We start from the raw sequence: 24,604 nt of genomic DNA, 5'->3' as shown, positions 1-24,604 counted from the left end.
CATTTAACTCAAGAGAGAAGACAAAGTAATATGGGCTCTAAGTTAAATAAACAATCATGCATATGAGAGCCACTAAACATTTTCAATATGGTCTCCTACTCTGGACCCTCAAAGGAAAGAAAAGAAAAGAAAACTATTTACACGGGAAAGCTCCCAACAAGTAAAAGAAGAACGAGAAATATTGTTGGGTTTTCATTTTAATTTCTACTACAAGCATGCAAATTAAACTAACTATTTTTATTTATTTTTTGGTTTTTCTTAAGGTTTATCAAACACACAAGAAGAAAACTAGAAAAAGAAAATTAAACTAGCATGGATAATACAATGAAAGAGTATGAGCACCGATGACTAGAATAGTGTGTGAACATGAATGTAAAGTCGGTGAGAAATACGTACTCCCCCAAGCTTAGGCTTTTGGCATAAGTTGGTTTATGGACAAGGGTAGCCTGGCTGATATCCGTGGTTGTAACTGGGATCGTACTGAGATGCAGCAGCAAATGCATCCTGAGCTGCGACATGTTGGCGAGCCGCATCCGCTCTCCCCTCATGTTCAGCTGCTTCCTCCCTGGTAACAACATATCTTCCTTTTGTCTGGTAATCAAAAAGGGAAGCAGCAGGAAGAGTAACATGGACAGAGCTATGTCTGTCAAAGATTAGTCGATACTGGAGGAATTGTTCATTCATCTTAAGAAAATGATGTTTGACCATAGCATCATAATCTAAATAAGAAGGAGGCAACATCATATCACCCTCTCGTGGGGTTATACCAAGATAATTTGCCACACGGGTCGCATAAATTCCTCCAAATAAATCTCCAGCTCTACCATTTTTGTGCAACCTACGTGCAACTATTACCCCCAAGTTATAATCTTTATAACATAACACAGCACTCTTGAGGACACAAAGATCAGGGACACACATATGACATGCTTCATCTTTACTGTTAATGCATCTACCAATGAAGAGAGCAAAATAATGTAAAGCAGGAAAATGAATGCTCCCTATGGTAGCTTGTGTAATATCCCTAGACTCTCCCACGGTAATACTAGCAAGGAAATCTCTAAATTCATATTTGTGGGGATCATTAGCACTTCCCCACTGCGGGAGTTTGCAAGCAGTAGTAAAATCTTCTAAGTCCATGGTATAAGATTGATCATAAATATCAAACAGGACACTATGAGAATTACGCGAAGATGAAAATTTAAACCTTCTCACGAATGAATCAGTTAGATAGTAGTACTGAGGACACTTATCTTCCATGAAGTCCTCAAGATCAGCATTACGCACATATGTATCAAATTCATCCTTAATGCCTGCATTGACCATAAACTCTTCTGACGGCCATTCACAAGACCGCACTTCAGCCTCCCTTGGTGGTTCATCGTCTTGCTCACGCATAGCACGCCTAGGTCCTTTCTTTACCGAGGAACCACCTTGGTACATTTTCTTGAACATATTTCTTTTTCTGCAATATTTCTGAAATTTTAGTAACTTCAAAATAAAAGTAAATAAAACTAAACAAGATTGATAGCAACTACTCCTACAAGTGCCTAGAGCCTATATCATGCATCAGAATTACTTGGAACCTCATAAATTTAACATGCAAGCTCAAGAACAGGGTCACCAAGGCAGCAAGGATTTGCAATGAATAAAGTACTAGAACAAAAACTATTTGGACCAATGGAGGAGTCACATACCAAGCAACAATCTCCCAAAGCAGTTTTGTGAATGGAGCTTTGAGCAAGGAGATCGAAAATCGCAGCAAAATGAGCTACAACTCATGCTTGAGCTGGATGGGGATTTTTTGGGAACAAGATGGAGTGTGTGGGTGCTGGAATAAGTGGAGGGGGGCCACCAGGGGCCCACGAGACAGGGGGCGCGCCCAGGGGGTGGGCGCGCCCTCCACTCTCGTGGCCTGGTGCTTTCCCCTCCTGCAGTGATTTCAGTGCCTAAAATCCTCAAATATTCCATAAAAAATCATACTAAATTTGCAGGGCATTTGGAGCACTTTTATTTTCGAGATATTTTTCATTGCACGGATAATTCAGAAAACGAACAGATAATACTATTTTTGCTTTATTTATTTTAAATAACAGAAAGTAGAAAAAGGGTACAGAAGGTTGTGCCTTCTAGTTTCATCCATCTCATGATCATCAAAATGATTCCACTAACAAGGTTGATCAAGTCTTGTTAACAAACTCATTCTGAATAACACGGAACCGGAGAAATTTCGAAGTGACACTAGGTTACCTCAACGGGGATATGGTCATCCCCAACAATAAGAATATCATACTTTTTCTTGACAGTAGGGAGAGGAAATTCAAAACCTCCAATAATGATTGATGGAATTTTCTCAATAGTATTTATGCTGTGAACTTGAGGTTGTTTCCTTGGAAAATGTACCGTGTGCTCATTTCCATTAACATGAAAGGTGACATTGCCTTTGTTGCAATCAATAACAGCTCCTGCAGTATTTAAAAAGGGTCTACCAAGGATAATCGACATATTGTCGTCCTCAGGAATATCAAGAATGATCAAGTCTGTTAAGACAGTAACATTCGCAACAATAACAGGCACATCCTCACAAATGCTGACATGTATAGCAGTTGATTTATCAGCCATTTGCAAGGATATCTCAGTGGGTGTCAACTTACTTAATTCAAGTCTACGGTACAAGGAAAGAGGCATAACACTAACACCGGCTCCTAAATCACATAAAGCAGTTTTAACATAATTTCTCTTTATAGAGCAAGGTATAGTGGGTACTCCGGGATCACCAAGTTTCTTAGGTATTCCACCCTTAAAGGTATAGTTGGCAAGCATGGTGGAAATCTCAGCTTCAGGTATTTTCCTCTTATTAGTGATGATATCTTTCATATATTTAGAATAAGGGTTTGTTTTAAGCATATCAGTTAAGGACATGCATAAGAAAATAGGTCTAATCATTTCAGCAAAACGCTCAAAGTCCTCATCATCCTTTGTCTTGAATGGTTTAGGAGGAAAGGGCATGGGTTTCTGAACCCATGGTTCTCTTTCTCTACCATGCTTCCTAGCAACAAAATCTCTCTTATCATAACATTGGTTTCTTGATTGTGGGTTATCAAGACCAACATCAGGTTCAATTTCTATATCATTGTTATTACTAGGTTGAGCATCTACATGAACATCATTATTAGCATTGTCATCAGATTCATGTTCATCTCTGGATTGTGTTTCGGCATCAGAGATAGAAGTATTATTAGGATTCTCATGTGGTTCTACATTAGGTTCACTAGAAGCATGCAAAGTCCTATTATTTTTCTTATTCTTCTTCTTAGAAGAACTAGGAGCCTCTAGATTATTATTCTGAGAATCTTGTTCAATTCTATTAGGGTGGCCTTCAGGATACAAAGGTTCCTGAGTCATTTTATCAGTTCTAGTAGCCACTCTACCAGCAAAGTCATGTTTATTATTTAGTTCAACTAGCAATTCATTCTAAGCCTTAAGTACTTGTTCAGCTTGAGTAGCAACCATAGAAGCATGTTTACTAGTGAGTTTAAGTTCACCTTTAACTCTAGCTATATAATGATTCAAGCGTCCTATCATATAAGCATTATTCTTCAATTGTCTACCAACATAATCATTGAAATTTGCTTGTCTACCCATGAAATCATCAAATTCATCTAAGCATGGACTATGAAATTTAGTAGAGGGAATTTCATCTTTATCATACCTATAGAGAGAATTTACCTTCACTACCTGTGTCGGGTTGTTAAGACAATGTGTTTCTTCAACAGGCGGTATATTAATACCATGTATTTATTCAATAGGAGGTAAATTCTTAACGTCTTCATCTTTAATACCTTTCTCTTTCATTGATTTCTTTGCCTCTTGCATATCTTCAGGACTGAGAAATAGAACACCTCTCTTCTTCGGAGTAGGTTTAGGAATAGGCTCAGGAATTGGCTCAGGAAGAGTCCAATTATTTTCATTAGTCAACATATTGTTCAATAATAATTCAGCTTCGTCGACTGTTCTTTCCCTGAAAACACAACCAACACAACTATCCAAGTGGTCCTTGGAAGCATCAGTTAGTCCATTATAGAAGATATCAAGTATTTAATTTTTCTTAAGTGGATGATCAGGCAAAGCATTAAGTAATCAGAGAAGCCTCCCCCAAGCTAGTGGGAGACTCTCTTCTTTGATTTGCACAAAGTTATATATTTCCCGCAAGGCAGCTTGTTTCTTATGAGCAGGAAAATATTTAGCAGAGAAGTAATAAATCATATCTTGGGGACTACGCACACAATCAGGATCAAGAGAATTAAACCAAGTCTTAGCATCACCCTTGAATGAGAATGGAAATATCTTAAGGATATAATAATAGTGAGACGTCTCATCATTAGTAAACAGGGTAGCTATATCGTTTAACTTGGTGAGATGTGCCACAACAATTTCAGATTCAGTTCCATAAAAATGATCGGATTCAACTAAAGTAATAATCTCAGGATCAACAGAGAATTCATATTCCTTATCAGTAACAAAGATAGGTGAAGTGGAAAAAGCAAGGTCATGTTTCATTATAGCATTTAGAGTCTTTTGTTTCATCTTAGCTAACAATTTCTTAAGATCTGATCTATCATTGCAAGCAACAAAATCTCTAGCAGTTTCTTCATCCATAACATAACCCTCAGGAACAACAGGCAATTCATAATTAGGAGGAGAACCTTCATCATCACTTCCATCAATAATTTCATTCTCAATAATTTCATTCTCCCTAGCCTTAGTAAGTTGTTCATCAAGAAATTCACCTAATGGCACAGTAGTATCAAGCATAGAAGTAGTTTCATCATAAGTATCATGCATAGCAGAAGTGGCATCATCAATAACATGCGACATATCAGAATTCATAGCAGTAGCAGGTTTAGGTGCCGCAAACTTATTCATAACAGAAGGAGAATCTACTGCAGAGCTAGATGGCAGTTCCTTACCTCCCCTCGTAGTTGAGGGATAAATCTTAGTTCTTTGATCTTTCAAGTTCTTCATAGTGATCAGGAGATATAAATCCCAAGTGACTCAGAGAATAGAGCTATGCTCCCCGGCAACGGCGCCAGCAATTAGTCTTGATAACCCACAAGTGTAGGGGATCGCAACAGCTTTCGAGGGTAGAGTATTCAACCCAAATTTATTGATTCGACACAAGGGGAGCCAAGAATATTCTTCAGTATTAGCAGTTGAGTTGTCAATTCAACCACACCTGGATAACTCAACATCTGCAGCAAGGTATTTAGTAGCAAAGTAATATGATAGTAATGGTAATGATAGCAAAAGTAATATTTTTGGGTTTTGTAGTGATTGTAACAATAGCAACGGAAAAGTAAATAAGCGAAGCACAAGATGTGAAAAGCTCGTAAGCAATGGATCAGTGATGGATAATTATGTCGGATGCGATTCATCATGTAATAGCTATAACGTAAGGTGACACAGAACTAGCTCCAATTCATCAATGTAATGTAGGCATGTATTCCGAATATAGTCATACGTGCTTATGGAAAAGAACTTTCATGACATCTTCTGTCCTACCTCCTGTGGCAGTGGGGTCCTAGCGGAAACTAAGGGATATTAAGGCCTCCTTTTAATAGAGAACCGGACCAAAGCATTAACACATAGTGAATACATGAACTCCTCAAACTACAGTCATCATCGAGAAGTATCCCGATTATTGTCACTTCGGGATTGTCGGATCATAACACATAATAGGTGACTATAGACTTGCAAGATAGGATCAAGAACACACATATATTCATGAAAACACAATAGGTTCAGATCTAAAATCATGGCACTCGGGCCATAGTGACAAGCATTAAGCATAGCAAAGTCATAGCAACATCAATCTCAGAACATAGTGGATACTAGGGATCAAACCCTAACAAAACTAACTTGATTACATGATAAATCCCATCCAACCCATCACCGTCCAGCAAGCCTACGATAGAATTACTCACGCACGGCGGTGAGCATCACGAAATTGGTGATGGAGGACGGTTGATGATGACGATGACGACGAATCCCCCTCTCCGGAGGCCCGAACGGACTCCAGATCAGCCCTCCCGAGAGAGATTAGGGCTTGGCGGCGGCTCCATATCATAAAACGCGATGAAACTTCCTCTCTGATTTTTTTCTCCGCGAGACAGAATATATGGAGTTGGAGTTGAGGTCGGCGGAGCTGCAGGGGGCCCATGAGACAGGGGGCGCGCCCAAAGGGGGTGGGCGCGCCCGCACCCTCGTGGACAGGGTGTGGGCCCCCTGGTCTTCATCTTTTGCCAGTATTTTTTATATTTTCTGAAACTTGTCTCCGAGGATTTTCAGGTCATTCCGAGAACTTTTGTTTTCTACACATGAAACAACATCATGGTAATTCTGCTGAAAACAGCGTCAGTCCGGATTAGTTCCATTCAAATCATGCAAGTTAGAGTCCAAAACAAGGGCAAAAGTGTTTGGAAAAGTAGATACGTTGGAGACATATTAGGGCCCACGAGGGTGGGAGGCGCGCCCACCTGTAGGGGGCGCGTCGGGCACCCTCGTGGCCGCCTCGCTTGTTTCTTGACTTCCACTCCAAGTCCTCTGGATCACGTTTATTCCAAAATGCTTGCTCCCGAAGGTTTCATTCCGTTTGGTCTCCGTTTGATATTTCTTTTTTGCGAAACACTGAAATAGGGGAAAACAACAATTCGGGCTGGGCCTCCGGTTAGTAGGTTAGCCCCAAAAATGATATAAAGTGTAAAGTAAAGCCCATAAACATCCAAAACAGGTAATATAATAGCATGGAACAATCAAAAATTATAGATATGTTGGAGACGTCTCAAGCATCCCCAAGCTCAATTCCTGCTCGTCCTCGAGTAGGTAAATGATAAAAAACAGAATTTTTGATGTGGAATGCTACCTAGCATATTTCTCAATGTATTTCTCTTTATTGTGGCATGAATGTTCAGATCCAAATGATTCAAAATAAAAGTTTATATTGACATAAGAAATAGTAATACTTCAAGCATACTAATAAAGCAATCATGTCTTCTCAAAATAACATGGCTAAAGAAAGTTCATCCCTACAAAATCATATAGTTAGGATATGTTTCATTTTCATCACACAAAATACTCCCATCAAGCACAACCCCGGTTTCAGCCAAGCAATTGTTTCATACTTTAGCAATGTCAAACTTTTTTTAACTTTCACGCAATACATGAGCGTGAGCCATGGATATAGCACTATGGGTGCAATAGAATATGATGGTGGAGGTTGTGTGGAGAAGACAAAAAGGGAGAAAGTCTCATATTGACGAGGCTAATCAATGGGCTATGGAGATGCCCATCAATTGATGTCAACATGAGGAGTAGGGATTGTGTAGGACCTTGAGAAGGGGTGTCTAGAGGGGGGGTGATTAGACACTAAGTACCAAAGTTGCAGTTTTTAGCAAATTTAAGTTTAAGTGTAGTTTAGGCACAAGTTTAACATTCACAACACATAGCAAGCAAGCATGCAAAGAATATATGAGCAGCGGAAAGTAAAGCATGCAACTTGCAGGAATGTAAAGGGAAGGGTTTTGGAGGATTCAAACGCAATTGGAGACACAGATATTTTTGGAGTGGTTCCGATAGGTGGTGCTATCGTACATCCACGTTGATGGAGACTTCAACCCACGAAGGGTAACGGTTGCGCGAGTCCACGGAGGGCTCCACCCAAGAAGGGTCCACGAAGAAGCAACCTTGTCTATCCCACCATGGTCGTCGCCCACGAAGGACTTGCCTCACTAGCGGTAGATCTTCATGAAGTAGGCAATCTCCCTGCCCTTAAAAACTCCTTGGTTCAACTCCACAATCTTTGTCGGAGGCTCCCAAGTGATACCTAGCCAACCTAGGAGACACCACTCTCTAAGAAGTAACAAATGGTGCGTTGATGATGAACTCCTTGCTCTTGTGCTTCAAATGATAGTCTCCCCAACACTCAACTCTCTCTCATAGGATTTGGATCTAGAGGAAAGAAGATTTGAGTGGAAAGCAACTTGGGGAAGGCTAGAGATCAAGATTCATATGGTAGGAATGGAATATATTGGCCTCAACACATGAGTAGGTAGTTCTCTCTCAGAACTGGTAAGTTGGAAGTGTAGGTTTGTTCTGATGGCTCTCTCCACGAATGAAGAGGAGGTGGAGGGGTATATATAGCCTCCACACAAAATCTAACCGTTACACACAATTTACCAATCTCGGTGGGACCGAATCAACAAACTCGGTCAGACCGATTTAGTAAACCTAGTGACCATTAGGATTTTCGGTGGGACCGAAAATGCAACTCGGTAGGACCGATATGGTTAGGGTTAGGGCATAACATAATCTCGGTGAGACCGATTACACAAACTCGGTAAGACCGATTTTGGTAATTAGCTAACCAGAGAGTTGGTCAGGCAAACTCGGTGGGACCGATTACTCAAACTCGGTGGGACCGATTTTGGTAATAAGTTAACCAGAGAGTTTGCATTGTAATCTCGGTAGTACCGATTGCTCAAACTCGGTAAGACTGATTTGATAATGGACATACACAGAGAGATTACAATCCCATCTCGGTGAGACCGAGATCCCTATCGGTGAGACCGATTTGCCTAGGGTTTGTGGCAGTGGCTATGACATCTGAACTCGGTGGCGCCGGATAGAAATAATCAGTGTGGCCGATTTTGGCTTTAGGTTTAGGTCATATGTGTGTAAGTGGGAAAGTAGCTGAGGGTTTTGGAGTGTATCACTAAGCACTGTGGAGCAAGAAACTCATCAAGCAACATCTCATCCCTCCTTGATAGTATTGGCTTTTCCTATAGACTCAATGTGATCTTGGGTCACTAAAATATAAAATGAAGAGTCTTGAGCTTGAAGCTTTAGCCAATCCTTTGTCCTTAGCATCTTGAAGGAGTTCCCACATCCTTTAGTCCATGCCACTCCATTGTTGAACTTGTCTGAAATATACTAGATAAAAGTGTCAGTCCAACAAGAGATATGTTGACATTAATTACCAAAACCACCAAGGGAGCACTTGTGCTTTTAGATTGCCATGCAACAGATGCACTAGAGCTATAATGTATGAAATCTCAACAAAAGAAACTAAGTGGGTGTGCATCCAACTTGCTTGCTCATGAAGACCTAGGGCATTTTGAGGAAGCCCATTGTTGGAATATACAAGCCAAGTTCTATAATGAAAAATTCCCAGTAGTATATGAAAGAGACAACAAATGAGACTCTCTATATGAAGAACATGGTGCTACTTTGAAGCACAAGTGTGGAAAAAAAGATAGTAACATTGTCCCCCCTTTTTTATTATATTTTTGGGCCTTTTTTGGCCTTTCTTTTTTTTCCTTTTTTTTCTTTGGCCTTCCCCTTTTTTTCTTTTTGGTCTTTCCTTTTTTTTATAAGGGACAATGCTCTAATAATGATGATCATCACACTTCTATTTATTTACAACTCATGAATTACAACTCGAAACTAGAACAAGATATCACTCTATATGAATGCCTCCGGCGGTGTACTGGGATGGGCAATGAATCAAGAGTGACATGTATGAAACATTATGCATGGTGGCTTTGCCACAAATACGATGTTAACTACATGATCATGCAAGGCAATATGACAATGATGATGCGTGTCATGATAAACGGAACGGTGGAAAGCTGCATGGCAATATATCTCGGAATGGCTATGGAAATGCCATAATAGATAGGTATGGTGGCTGTTTTGAGGAAGATATAAGGAGGTTTATGTGTGATAGAGCATATCGTATCACGGAGTTTGGATGCACCGGCGAAGTTTGCACGAACTCTCAAGGTGAGAAAGGGCAATGCACGGTACCGAAGAGGCTAGCAATGATGGAAGGTGAGAGTGCGTATAATCCATGGACTCAACATTAGTCCTAAAGAACTCATATACTTATTGCAAAAATCTACAAATCATAAAAAACCAAGCACTATGTGCATGCTCCTAGGGGGGAGGTTGGTAGTAGTTAACCATCGCGCGCCCCCGACCTCCACACAAGGGAAGGCAATCAAAAGAGCACCCCATGCAATAAATTTGTTACACAACTTTTACTATACGTGCATGCTACGGGACTTGCCAACTTCAACACAAGTATTCTTTAAATTCACAATTACATCAACTAGCATGACTCTAATATCACCACCTCCATATCTCAAAACAATTATCAAGTATTAAATTGACCATAGCATCCAATTCACTTCTATGATAGTTTTTATTATACCCAACTTGGATGCCCATAAATTCTAGGACCAGTTTTATAACCATAGCAAATACCATACTGTTATAAGAAACTCTGAAAATAATGTAAGTGAAGCATGAGAGATTAACAATTTCTACAAAATTAAGCCACCGCCGTGCTCTAAAAGATATAAGTGAAGCACTAGAGCAAAAATTATCTAGCTCAAAAGATATAAGTGAAGCACATAGAGTATTCTAATAAATTTCAAATCAAGTATTTCTCTCTCAATAGGTGTGTACAGCACGGATGATTGTGGTAAACTAAAAAGCAAAATACTAATATCATACACGACGCTCCAAGCAAAACACATATCATGTGGCGAATAAAAATATAGCTCCAAGTAAAGTTACCGATAGATGAAGACGAAAGAGGGGATGCCTTCCGGGGCATCCCCAAGCTTAGGAAATTTGTCTATTGATCTACAGAACAAATAATCAACGCAAAATCATGTTTCTGTGATTTATTAAAAAAATTTGGTGAGCGCAAAGTTTCTGTTTTTCAGTAGAATCAAATTAACTCTTACCATAGGTTATCCTATAGGTTCTACTTGGCACAAACACTAATTAAAACAAGAAAACACATCTAAACAGAAAGTATAAGCAAAATTTATTACTACACAGAAGAAAAAACAAAGAAACTAAAATAAAATTGGGTTGCATCCCAACTAGCGCTATTGTTTAACGCCCCAAGCTAGGCATAAAAGCGAGGATAGATCTAAGTAGTGCCATCTTTGGCACTTGATTCATAAGTAGCTCGCATGATAGATTCATAAGGTAATTTGACTTTCTTTCTTGGAAAGTGCTCCATGCCTTTCCTTAATGGAAATTGGAATGTAATATTCCCTTCCTTCATATCAATAATCGCACCAATCGTTCTAAGGAAAGGTCTACCAAGAATAATAGGACATGAAAGATTGCAATCAATGTCAAGAACGATAAAATCTACGGGCACATAGTTCCTATTTGCAATAATAAGAACATCAATGATTGTTCCCATAGGCTTTTTAATGGTGGAATCCGCAAGCTGCAAATTTAAAGAGCAATCATCAAATTCATGGAAACCTAGAATATCACATAAAGTTTTTCGGAATTGTGGAAACACTAGCACCCAAATCACACAAAGCATAACACTCATAATCTTTGATTTTAATCTTTATAGTAGGTTCCCACTCATCATTAAGTTTTCTAGGTATTGAAACTTCCAGATTAAGTTTTTCATCATAAGATTGCATCAAGGCATCAACAATATGTTTGGTAAAGGCTTTATTTTGACTATAAGCATGAGGAGAATTCAACACGGATTGCAACAAGGAAATACAATCAACTAAAGAACAATTATCATAATTAAATTCCTTGAAATGCAAGATAGTGGGTTCAATGCTATTTAAAGTCTTGACCTCTCCAATCCCACTTTTACCAAATTTAGCATCAAGATCTAAAAACTCTGAATCATTGGGACGCCTTTTAACTAAAGTTGACTCATCTCCAGTCCCATCATTATTAAGATTCATATTGCAAAACAAAGATTTAATAGGGGACACATCTATAACTTATAGATCTTCATCATTATTTTCAAGGAAACTAGAAGAACACGCCTTCACAAAGCAATCTTTCTTGGCACGCAATCTAGTGGTTCTTTCCTTGCACTCATCAATGGAAATTCTCATAGCTTTGAGGGACTCATTGATATCATGCTTAGGAGGAGTAGATCTAAGTTTCAAAGATTCAACATCAAGCGAAAGTCTATCAACATTCCTAGCCAAATCATCAACTTTAAGCAATTTTTCTTCAAGCAAGGCATTAAAATTCTTTTGAGAGACCATAAATTCTTTTACACTATTTTCAAAATCAGAGGGCATCTTATTAAAATTACCATAAGAATTATTGTAGGAATTTCTGTAATTATTAGAGGAATTACTAGGGAACGGTCTAGAATTAAAGTTTCCTCTATAAGCATTGTTACCAAAATTATTCCTACCAACAAAATTCACATCCATAGATTCATTATTATTCTCAATCAAAGTAGACAAAGGCATATCATTGGGATCAATATAAGCACTCTTAGTAGCAAATAATTTCATAAGTTCATCCATCTTTCCACTCAAAACATTAATTTCTTCTATATCATGCACTTTTTTACTAGTAGATCTTTTGGTGTGCCATTGAGAATAATTAGCTATAATATTATCAAGGAGTTTAGTAGCTTCTCCTAAGGTGATTTCCATAAACGTGCCTCCCGCGGCCGAATCTAAAAGATTTCTAGAAGCAAAATTCAATCCAGCATAAATTTTTTGTATGATCATCCATAAATTCAAACCTGAGTAGGGCAATTGTGAATCATCAATTTCATTCTTTCCCAAGATTGGGCAACATTCTCATGATCAAGTTGTTTTAAATTCATAATATCATTCCTAAGAGAGATGATCTTAGCGGTAGGAAAATACTTAGAGATAAAGGCATCCTTGCACTTATTCCATGAATCAATACTATTTTTAGGCAAAGATGAAAACCAAATTTTAGCACGATCTCTAAGTGAAAATGGAAATAACTTCAATTTAACAATATCATTATCTGTATCTTTCTTCTTTTGCATCTCACACAAATCAACAAAGTTGTTTAGATGGGTAGCGACATCTTCACTAGGAAGGCCGGAAAATTCATCTTTCATAACAAGATTTAGCAAAGCAGCATTGATTTCACAAGACTCAACATCATTAAGAGGAGCAATCGGACTACTAAGGAAATCATTATTATTAGTATTGGAAAAATCACACAATTTGGTACTATGTTGCGCCATCGCGACAAGCAATCCAATATACAAGCAAACAAAAAGGCAAGCGAAAGAGAGAGGAGATTGGGAAAGAGAGGGCGAGTAAAACGGCAAGGGTGAAGTGGGGGAGAGGAAAACGAGAGGCAAATAGCAAATAATGTAATGTGAGGGAGATGAGTTTGTGATGGGTACTTGCTATGTCTTGACTTGAGCGAAGATCTCCTCGGCAACGACGCCAGAAATCCTTCTTGCTACGTCTTGAGCTTGTGTTGGTTTTCCTTGAAGAGGAAAGGGTGATGCAGCATAGTAGCGTAATTATTTTCCTCGGTTTTTGAGAACCAAGGTATCAATCTTGTAGGAGGCTCCTCACAAGTCCCACGCACCTACACAAACAAACAAGAACTCGCAACCAACGCAATAAAGGGGTTGTCAATCCCTTCAAGGCCACTTGCGAAAGTGAGATCTGATAGAGATAATATGATAAGATAAATAAATTTTTGGTATTTTATGATATAAATAGTAAAAGTAAAGATGCAAATAAAAGTAGATTGAAAGCTTATATGATAAGAGATAGACTCGGGGGCCATAGGTTTCACTAGTGGCTTCTCTCAAGATAGCATAGTTATTACGGTGGGTGAACAAATTACTGTCGAGCAATTGATAGAAAAGTGAATAATTATGAGATTATCTAGGCATGATCATGTATATAGGCATCACGTCCGTGACAAGTAGACCGACTCCTGCCTGCATCTACTACTATTACTCCACACATCGACCGCTATCCAGCATGCATCTAGAGTATTAAGTTCATGAAGAACAGAGTAATGCATTAAGAAAGATGACATGATGTAGAGGGATAAACTCATGCAATATGATATAAACCCCATTTTTTTATCCTCGATGGCAACAATAAAATACGTGCCTTGCTGCCCCTACTATCACTGGGAAAGGACACCGCAAGATTGAACCCAAAGCTAAGCACTTCTCCCATGGCAAGAAAGAACAATCTAGTAGGCCAAACCAAACTAATAATTCGAAGAGACTTGCAAAGATAACAAATCATACATAAAAGAATTTAGAGGAGATTCAAATATTTCTCATAGATAAACTTGATCATAAACCCATAATTCAACGAATCTCGATAAACACACCGCAAAAAGAGTTACATCGAATAGATCTCCAAGAAGAGAAAGGAGAACTTTGTATTGAGAATCAAAGAGAGAGAAGAAGCCATCTAGCTAATAACTATGGACCCTAAGGTCTGTGGTAAACTACTCACAACTCATCGGAGAGGCCTTCGAGTTGGTGTAGAGGCCCTCCGTGGTGGATTCCCCCTCCGGCGGAGCGCCGGCGACGGCTCCAAGATGGGATCTCGTGGATACAGAAGGTTATTGTGGTGGAAATAGTTTTTCATGGTCGCCTCTGATGGTTTCGGGGTACATGGGTATATGTAGGAGGAAGGAGTACGCCGGTGGACGATCGAGGGGCCCACGAGGGTTGGGGGTGCGCCCACCTGTAGGGGGGGCGCCGGGCACCCTCGTGGCCGCCTCGCTTGTTTCTTGACTTCCACTCCAAGTTATCTGGATCATGTTTGTTCCAAAAAGATCGCTCCTGAAGGTTTCGTTCCGTTTGGACTCCGTTTGATATTCCTTTTCTGTGAAACACTAAAATAGGCAAAAAAAACAGCAATTCGGGCTGGGCATCCGTTTAGTAGGTTAGTCCCAAAAATGGTATAAAAGTGTAAAGTAAAGCCCATAAACATCCAAAACAGGTAATATAATAGCATGGAACAATAAAAAATTATAGATACGTTGGAGACGTATCACCGTCATGCCGCCTCCACTCCTTCTCCTCTTCGTTGCCCCACGGAGCCCGCCATAGCAGGCACTGCTCCGACGGACGCCGCTGCCATTGATGGTGTTCCAACTAGAGTCATCTCACCACATCGGTTCCCGACCATGTGGGCCAGACCAAGGACCCTCTTTTTCAGCAGCAAACGTCACGAGCATCGCAGTCCTGTCCATAGGTCCTACCGGCCACCCATCTCCTCGTCGCACCGGCACCAACGAGGTGAGTGTTCTTCATCAAATTTTCATGTTTTTTTCTAAAATGTATGCATGTTTATTTGTTATAATAGATCTATATGATGCGTAGGAAATGCTAGTTAGTAGCAAATTGCTAAAATTCTAGCTAGTTAATTATAAGAAAAAAAATATTTGTTAAAATGCTAGTTAGAAGCAAATTGTTTATTTGTTCAGATAATTAAGTTAGATATGATGTATGCATTATATGTTTATTTGCTAACAATATTGATAAAAAATAAGTTAGTAGCACATGCAAGTTATATATCTTTGAGCAAGTACTTATCATGAAAGCTTATCCAAAATCCTCAAGGTTAGATGCACAACACAATATCCATAAGAATATCCAAGATATATAGCAGATCCTTGTAAGAGAAATATCATGAATCAAGTGTAAGTATAAGAATGTATTGTGCATGCACGAGGGTGAGATTTGAACACATGTTAAAAGCATTGAGGATATTTAACTCACTCCTCAAACGACAAAAGGTCTTTTCATCATGATGTTTGGTGAAGATATCGGCTAGTTATTGTTTGTCAGTTAAGACTTGGCAAAGATCAATGCCACTCTTGCATACGTGGTCACGAATGAAATGGTGTCGAACATCGATATGTCTGGTTTGAGAATGTTGAATGGGATTTTGAGCTATTTTATGGCACTTTCATTGTAACAAAGAAGTGGAGCTTGCTTGAGATATATGCCACAATCCTTAAGAATTTGTGTCATCCATAAGAGTCGAGTACAACAATAACCGGCTGAGATATATTCAGGTTCAGTGGTGGATAGGGTTATCGAAATTTGTTTCTTGGAGGACCAAGATACAAGAGATCTCCCTAGGAATTGACATGTACCCGAAGTGGGTTTTCTGTCAACCTTGTCATTGACATAATCACGGTCCGAGTAGCCTAAAAGATTAAAGGAATAATCCTTTTGATACCAAAGGCCAAAGTTAGAAGTATGAATTAAATATAACATGATTCTTTTAACGGCCACAAGATGGCACTCTTTTGGAGTTGCTTGAAATATCGCACACATGCTGACACTTAGCATTATATCTGGTCGAGAAACACTTAGATAAAGCAAGAAACCTATCATGGAATGTGGCATACCTTTTGATCAACGAGAGCATCATCCTTGTTGATATCAAGGTGTCCCTTCGTTGAATGGTTCCTATTACTCTAGCATTCTCCATGTGGAACTTATTAAACAAGTCTGACACGGAGTTTTTAGGCCTAAATGTTATTGGTTTGCTGCGAGTGGGTGGGTAACGCAACATCAACCCAACCGTCTGCGTGCTTGAAGCCTAGCTAACCCCTCGGAAGAAAAAACAGAATCCAATTCCTTCCGCTGAAGCATATCCCTCTTGAGGGCTCCCAGCAGTCCGATGAGCGAGCTGCCAGATATAGGGCAGTCATCCCGTGGAAGTTGAGATCCGCTGCGGCAGGCCATAGACTAGTTTTACCGTAGTCTGGTATAGTTTAGTTGAACTATATCTGAAATGTAAATGTTTTCATCCGGTTTGAATGAAAATCATCCAGTTTTATGTAATTCGTCCAGTTAGTTTAAATAGTGTTTGAAATGTATGCGACTAGCTTTGAATGGTAGGCTCCCGTGTCCGCGGACTAGGCCCCTTGTCTGCGAGCGGATGCGGATTGCAGTCTGCGGGTCAGCATTGGAGATGCCCTAATACGATATACAAAATTCTGTATTTCAAAACCCACAAACTACACTAACAAATATGTTCAATTTTTTGCAGACTAAGGCATAGCCTACTGGTGGGAAGGGGCTGATGCCTTCCCCCCACCCAGGTTCAAGGCACTGTACCTGCAATTTGGGTTTGTTGCACCAATTATACTGTGGGGGATTCTCTTACAGTCTTTGTGTCAAAAAAAATATGTTCAATTTTCCTCTCAATAGAAGGCTGAATCCTGGCTTTCAACCAAAGCGGGGCAAACAGGGCGGGCCAGCCATGTTGGCCGCGAGCACGCTGACACGGGCCACCATTGGCCAGGCACGACTTGGACTAAACGGGCCGTGCATGGCACACGGCACGTCTGAGCCTGTGCCTGGGCTTGGAGGTTGGGCACGTGGGCCGACACGACATGACATGTTTATTATTAATTTTTAATTTTCATTCAGATTTTCTATATATGTATACCCAAAATACAACCCAGTAGGCCTAAAACCAGCCCAACAGTCTAAAAAAATTGCAGCCCGGCGTTTTTATTCAGAGTTCAAAATTAGGAATATTTATTTTCTGTAAACATATACTCTCTTTTTTGCGGGGATGTAAACATATACTCCCTCCGTCCCAAATTACTTGTCGCTGAATGTGTGTATCTAACCCCGCAAAAAAATGAATGCGTGTATCTATACGTATTTTTAGTTCTATGTATATTCATTTCTATCCATTTCTACGACAAGTAATTCGGGGCAGAGCATTTGTTTACTTTCTATAAATCCGCAGACTAGATATATGTTTAAATAAAACACATATCTAGTTTGTTTGGGCTGACACAGAGTTTTTTTTTGAACCGGGCTTAACCCCTTTTCCATTGCAATGAACGAAAATACAGCAGTTCCAGAAACATGTTCAGGGAGAAGGGAAAAGGAAGAAGTGAGTTCAAGCACAAGGGAAATAGCTCCATCCCATTGGATATCCCTAGCCTTGAAAACTCTAAAGAAAGAAAAAAAAAGGAGGTTTTTTTTTTATATAAGTATAACTTCAAATTCAGAATGGATTGGTGATTCAGGGGTTCTACTGTTTAAGATTAAAAAAGCCGATAGTAATTCTTCTTGAACTGATTTCTCATTTTATCTCCTTTCTATGAATGTAATAAAGCCGTAATATAATATACTACAGAAATATATTAATTCTTCTTGAACCTCAGTGCTCAAAACCATTACTAACATGAGAAACCACTTGAAAGTAAATTACATCGATCATCAATGCTCAAAACCATTACTAACAGAAATATACGCAGCACTCATAAATGCCAGTAAACCCATCACATTCGACCCACATCGTGAGGAATGCCATGGGGCGAAAACCTTGACAGGGAGTTTTTAGGCCCAAATGCTATTGGTCTTCAAGTGGGTGGGTACCGCAACATGAGCCCACCGTCTAGCGTGCTTGAAGCCTAACCGCCCATAATCCCATTCCTCTCCAGTCCCTTCGTCGGCAGAGGTTCCTAGGTCGGCGCCGCCGCCACCGGCCACCGCTCGCTACCTCCGTCGCGGGCGCGGCAGATCCTGCTGGCAGATCGCCGTTCCCACTTCATCTCGTTCGCAGCACGGCACTGCCAGCTTATTTTGACTATCTGGCTCGTCGGAAGGTCGCCGCCGCCGCGCCGTACCGATCTGCCACGGCGGAAGGTCACCGCCGACGCTTCCTCCTCGTATCAGGTACGCAGAGTGAAGCAGGCATAATCCACCATCCCTACCTTCCTTCATCTTCTTCCCGCATCTCTTGACCATTTCTCCATTAAATCTGCGTGCCTCAGGTCTCACTCTGCTGATCGAGATGCGGACGGTCGCTAGCCTCACCGACGACCTCCTTGTCGAGATCCTCTCCCGTCTCCCCGTCAAGTCGCTCCGCCGCTGCATGTGCGTCTCCAGGACCTGGCGGGGCATCATCTCGCACCCGCAGAACCAAAGGCAGCTGCCGCAGACCCTCGAGGGTTTCTTCTACATGCCCAAGAGCAAGCCCGCGCCAGCTCCCTATTTCACCGACGTCATCGGGACAGTCCGCCCTCTGGTCTCTCCCCTCTCCGATTTCCTGCCACAACACCAGAGCATCTTCCTGCTGTCCTGCTGCAACGGCCTCCTCCTCTGCCGCTGCTGGGAAGGCCAGGATGACTTCCACTACGTCGTGTGCAATCCGGCGACAGAGGAGTGGGTCCGGTTGCCTGACTCCGTCAATGCCGGTACCGAGTGCATGGCACGTCTGGCTTTTGACCCCGCCGTGTCGGATCACTTCCATGTGTTCGAGTTCTCCGAGGGTCATGACATTTGCCAGGCCGGAATGGAGGTGTATTCCTCTAAAACAGGAGGATGGGTTCACAAGGAGAACGGATGGATTGATACCGAAGATGATGAAGCATGTGTTTCCCTTGTTGGTCATCACTCGGGAGATGTGTTTCTTAACGGCTGTCTGCATTTTGTTGCCATGGATCCGGGTATAGTAGCTGCGGTGGACACTGAGGGGAAAACATGGAGGAACATACCTGTCCCTGCTGTTGGCTCTATTCCTCTCATTCAGAAGTCTCAGGGTTGTTTGCATTTCGCCACTTTTGTTAAAACAGATGGTATGGTTCTGTTGGTAGTTTTTGTTCTTGAGAACTACCGCGGTCAAGAATGGATATTGAAGCATTGCACCGACGCTTCATATATATTTGGAGAGAGAGAGATTCATCTTATACTGGGCTTTCAGTGGGTTGCAATGCATCCAGACTGTAACGTGATCTTCTTAACTGTGGGCTGGGATAATACATTGGTCTCTTATGATATGGATCATCACAAAGTTCAAGAGATCTGTGATCTTGGAGGAGACGACAGCCCGCGATATCTGCCATATGTGCCATTGTACTCAGAGTTACAAACTCTGCACCAGTGAAATAAAAATCGAGGTTGGTGCCTATTAGATATGTGCTAGCTTGTGGAGCATATGGCGGTGATCAAATTATGCTTGTGATTATCAACTCCGGGAAGGAGAAATTAGAAATGAGAGTGCCCCTTTTTATTTCTAAGAATATTAATTTAGAAGTAAACAATATCGGGTCCATTATTACTGAACTTGGAATTTGGTTGCCAAAACATCAACTTGGTTATTCAGTCTAGGAGTTGTACTACAAATCAACTTGCTGGCCTTGCCTTCAATACTCTCTACTCTTTAGAGATAGTTATTTGGAAGGATGCAAATATGGGTAATTGGGTAGTTAACTTCAATGATGGCAGCTGTTCTTTTCTTGTCAAGTAAGTAGTATATGCTAGTGTATTAGCTTACTAGCTGAAAGGGCAAAGTTGTGAATTTTCTCTTGCATGTATCTTGGCTCAGGCGTACTCCATATAATACCACTGTTAGTTGTGTTGTTGAGGGTAGGTAACTGAGGAAACAGAATACTTGTAACTTATGTTGTTCTTTGGTTTTCATTTCATTTACCTTCCTGTATTTTTTAACCTGTTTTATGGCAAATTATCTTGTTCTTAGTTTAAAATCCCAATTCCAGCCTGATTTCTTGCAGTAAATCACCTGAGACCTGACAGTTCTCTGCTGTTTTATTCATTAGGAGCCAGGTCTTGAGGAAAGTGCTTTTCTTCATTAGGAGGTGGAGACCCTTGTACAAGGACTGGATGATACCTAAGACGGAAGAGTTGGTTACGGTACCCTTGAGGTTGGATTCAGGATGACAGCATCAGTAGGGTTATGGGGCGCTTGCGTGGTTACTGTTGGTATGCTCCTGGGGATAAACACATTTGCATGTGACAGTTAATCTCTTGTTGGCAGATAAATAAGTCGTGAGGAGGATGGTCGTATGCATGGTTCTTTCTTTTGCATTTATAATTTTCTTCACGTCACCGAATCTGTCAAACAACGTGTTTTCTTTTTCCTGAATAGTACGCTATCTGATGGTGCAATGTGGAGCGTTCTGGTAATGCTGTGAAATATCTCTTCAGTACATGAGCTGTCCTAATGAGCTCGTTTTGTTGTATCAGTTCATCTTTTAGCTGCCCTAATGTATTGCAATTTCATTGAAATGAGATGTTTTTTTCCTACAATTGTTTTACCTCTGTTCTACACATCACATGTAGAAGTCGACTTTTCTTTCTTTCTTTTGACACATTGTGGTTATTGAGTCATCGAATGTTCATGTGAGAGAAAGGAGGTGGGAGGTGAGCAATGGTGGTGGCCTTGATGTGGCTATCGGAGAGCATGGAGATGTCATGTGCCCAAGGTGACCAGGGAGGGCTTATGAAGGAATTATATAACAAGGCTTCCGTGAATAGCCACGTCGGTGGAGATCGCCTGTCATAGAGGATGAACCTTGTGCTAGAAATTCAGAGTTTCAGAGCAATTGTACTTGAATTTTTAGGGTTTGTATTATCATAGAGGATAAAAGAGAAATGGAATGGTGAAAAGTAAACTGAAAAAGGAAGTGTCGTTGTCGGACATTGAACAACGACGCATGGCAGTCTAGGAGACGTCTGATCCATGATCAACGGCTGCGAGTGAGCCTGATGGAGCGAACTTAATAAACTCTACCTGAATATATGATCAACGGCTGCGAGTGAGCCTGATGGAGCGAACTTAATAAACTCTACTCGAATATACTTAGGGCCTCCACTAGTAGAAAAGGGGGCATTTGTCCCGGTTCTTGAACCGGGACTAAAGGGTCGTTACTAATGCCTTCCCCTTTAGTCCCGGTTCTAACACGAACCGGGACTAAAGGCCGCGGCCACGTGGAGCTCCACCTTTAGTCCCGGTTGGTAATAACAACCGGGACTAAAGGAAATTTTATGATTTTTCTTTTGAAATTTTTTTTTAAATTTTTTTTGTACTTTTTTTATTTTCAAATTTCTGAATTATTTTAACCTCTAATCTGTAATCACCACCCCTCATCATTGCTCAATTTATCCTCTAATCTCTAATCACCCCTCATCATTCCAAATCATCTAACTTCTCAAACGGTCACCCATCCTCCCACTCCCCCAGCCTGAGCACGCTTAACTTCCGGGTTCTATTCTCCCTCGTTTCCAAGTCTGCACTTGTTGTTTTCCTGACAATAGTAAGATGTCAATCTTATTAACCCTTAGGAATTTTGCTTGAGCATGAAGTGACACATTTCACTGTTTGAGTTTGAAACTATTGTTTTAAAAAACAATAATTATTTAGTAACACTAATATTTCTTGAATAATTAGTTTGACCATTGTTTGACCACAGTTTGACCATAGTTTGACCAGATTTGACCAAAATTCAAAATAACTGAAATAATTATTTAGTAACACTAATATTCTATAATAATTAGTTTGACCATTGTTTGACCACAGTTTGAAATGTTTTCGATTTTTTCCACTCTAGATCTTAAAAGCCCCGTAACTTTTTTTTCTGTTAGGTTTTTGAGGATTTTGAAAATGTTTAACGGGGTCCCATTGTTTGACCAAAATTCATATGTGTAACTTTTCGAGTAGATGATTTTTCATATAAAAAACTTTTTCATCCGAGTTAGTATGCAAAAGTTATGCCCATTTTTACAAATTCTCGAGAGATTTTGCAAATAAAGTCGAAATTCATATTTGCAAATTTTCCCAACAATTAGACCACATATCACATGGGAAACTTATTTTATTTTATTTTTTTGACATTTTCATCATTTTCTTTATTTTTTTTAAAACTGAAAAGGCGATGGGGGGGTAGAGTTTGAAAATGGGATCTTTAGTACCGGTTCGTGCCATGAACCGGTACTAATGCCTCAAACCCCATTAGTACTGGTTGGTGGCTCGAACCGGGACTAAAGGTCTAACCTTTAGTACCGGTTGGTGCCACGAACCGGTACTAATGGGCATCGCACCCTTTAGTCCCGGTTCGTGGCACCAACCGGGACTAAAAGGTCCAGACAAACCGGGACTAATGCCCCCATTAGTCCCGGTTCTAGACTGAACCGGGACTAATGTGCTAACCCGGCCTGGACCAAAGCCCTCTTTTCTACTAGTGCTCTTTGATTCGTAGGATTCTAAAATGTAGGAATAGGAAAAACATAGGATTGAAATGTCATGCTCATTTCAATCCTATGAAATTTTGGGTTGTTTGATTGCAATCATAGAAAAAACAAAGGATTCTTTCAAAGAAGTTTGAGTGGATACTAGAAATCCTTTGTGAAGCAGTACAAAGAAATCCTTAGGAAAAATTCATGTTGGGATTCAGTCATATGTAGCAAATAAGCAACGTAGGGAAAATTCATAAGGATTCTAATCCTCTAAATTTCCTATAAAAATCTTTTGAATCAAAGGAGCCCTTAAAGAAAAACAACTTTGTGTAAAGGTACCAGTTCTTCAGTTAAAAAAACAAGGTACCAGTCCTCTGACGAGTGTGTGCGACGAGGCAACATAGCATACTTTATGGCCTTTTTCTCAAAAATAAAAATGAACATGTTTGTTGGTGTAGTTTGCATGTTTTGAAATATGGAATTTTGTATATTATATTAGTTGACAGTTTATAATTTGCGTTAATATGGGAAGATGCTTACCGTGAACGGAAGCTGCTCCTCGTTAACTTAACTCTGCAAAAGAAGTGGGAAAGAGAGCACAACTAGTGGTTGCAGGATAAGCTTTTAATGGAAAAAATGGCTGGTTGGACTCATGGTTCACTACCCTCTCGACTAAACAAAAGAGCAGCATGTTTGGAACCAAGACAATTTGGGACTAAACTAAAGTAAATTTGGGACTAAACTAAAGTAGCTTCTTAACTTAAGAACACAGTACAATGCAAAGCTTTTTTTAGGTACATGCATCAAAGAATGCAAGACGGTTTTCTGAACGGTGGTTGCAGCAACAAAAATAAATTCTTAGCAAGGAAGGCAATCGAAGATCGTAGCATGGATGGCATGTAGCCATTTCCAGGAGCAGCATTGAACCAAATAATTTCTGAGAAGATTGTTTGGGCATGACATCCTAACCTCTCTACTTGCAGACTCCAATGGACAGAGCAGCATGTTTGGTTGGTAAGTTTTCAATTGTCAGCCTGCTTGGTCGTCCAATAATATAGTCTGTGTGATCTATGTCGAAGATTGTGTCGCATATTGGCACCCGATGAGATCTTCGGGGCCTCTCTTATGCAGCGAGATGTGCTGGTCAGAAATCAAGACCCAGAGACAGGTCATTTGCAGCAACAATGGCGCAGGTAGACAAGTTCCTTGAAGCTTCTCAGTTGTGTGGCCCGGTGCTGCTGGGTATAGGAAAAAACTTATGTGGCATAAGAAATTTATTATAGCTGGGTATATCTGTGGCAAACTGATTTATTCAGTTGAGTAATATATGGTTCAGGGCCAGCGTAAGCCCGCCGTAGACGATTAAAAAAACTGATTTATTCAATTCTGCTAGAAAGCATTAGTTCTAGGAGCAAGGATCATTATTTTGTGTGCAATGGCTATTTATCATTAAAAGAATGCAAGTGCGTACAATTTGCAAAACTGATTGGTTAAATTTCTTGGTATGAGGATAGTTACCAAAATATTGGACTAACAATAATGCAAGTACAAAATTTCCCTCAAAAACACAGGCGATAATGCTGCCAATTTTCTGAGTAAAGGATATATTGAGGGGTTACAATTGTCACTACATGTAGACTTTTATTTGGTTGTGCGCACATGCGACCGACAATTTGTTTTAACAAAGGCACATACTACTCTTCTCGGTTTTACCGGGATATTTCAGTGCACAAATTCGAAAACTGCAGACCCATGTGTAGG

At 40.3% G+C, this 24,604-nt stretch overlaps 1 protein-coding gene across 1 annotated transcript; it reads left to right on the top strand.

The window, feature by feature from the left end:
• The first annotated feature begins 18,172 nt into the window (after positions 1–18,172).
• On the top strand, positions 18,173–20,763 carry LOC119350774 (putative F-box protein At1g30920). The gene is made up of 4 exons (XM_037618440.1): positions 18,173–18,232; positions 18,310–18,544; positions 18,643–19,767; positions 20,428–20,763. Exons 1-3 carry the CDS (start codon positions 18,173–18,175, stop codon positions 19,752–19,754), a joined length of 1,407 nt encoding a protein of 468 aa, XP_037474337.1. The 3' UTR covers positions 19,755–19,767; positions 20,428–20,763.
• Positions 20,764–24,604: the final 3,841 nt, after the last annotated feature.

Source organism: Triticum dicoccoides, chromosome 1B (genome assembly GCF_002162155.2).
Source record: "Triticum dicoccoides isolate Atlit2015 ecotype Zavitan chromosome 1B, WEW_v2.0, whole genome shotgun sequence".
Taxonomy (NCBI): Eukaryota; Viridiplantae; Streptophyta; class Magnoliopsida; order Poales; family Poaceae; genus Triticum; species Triticum dicoccoides.
Note: the sequence above shows the minus strand (reverse complement) of the source record. Positions and strands in the feature narration are given on the sequence as shown.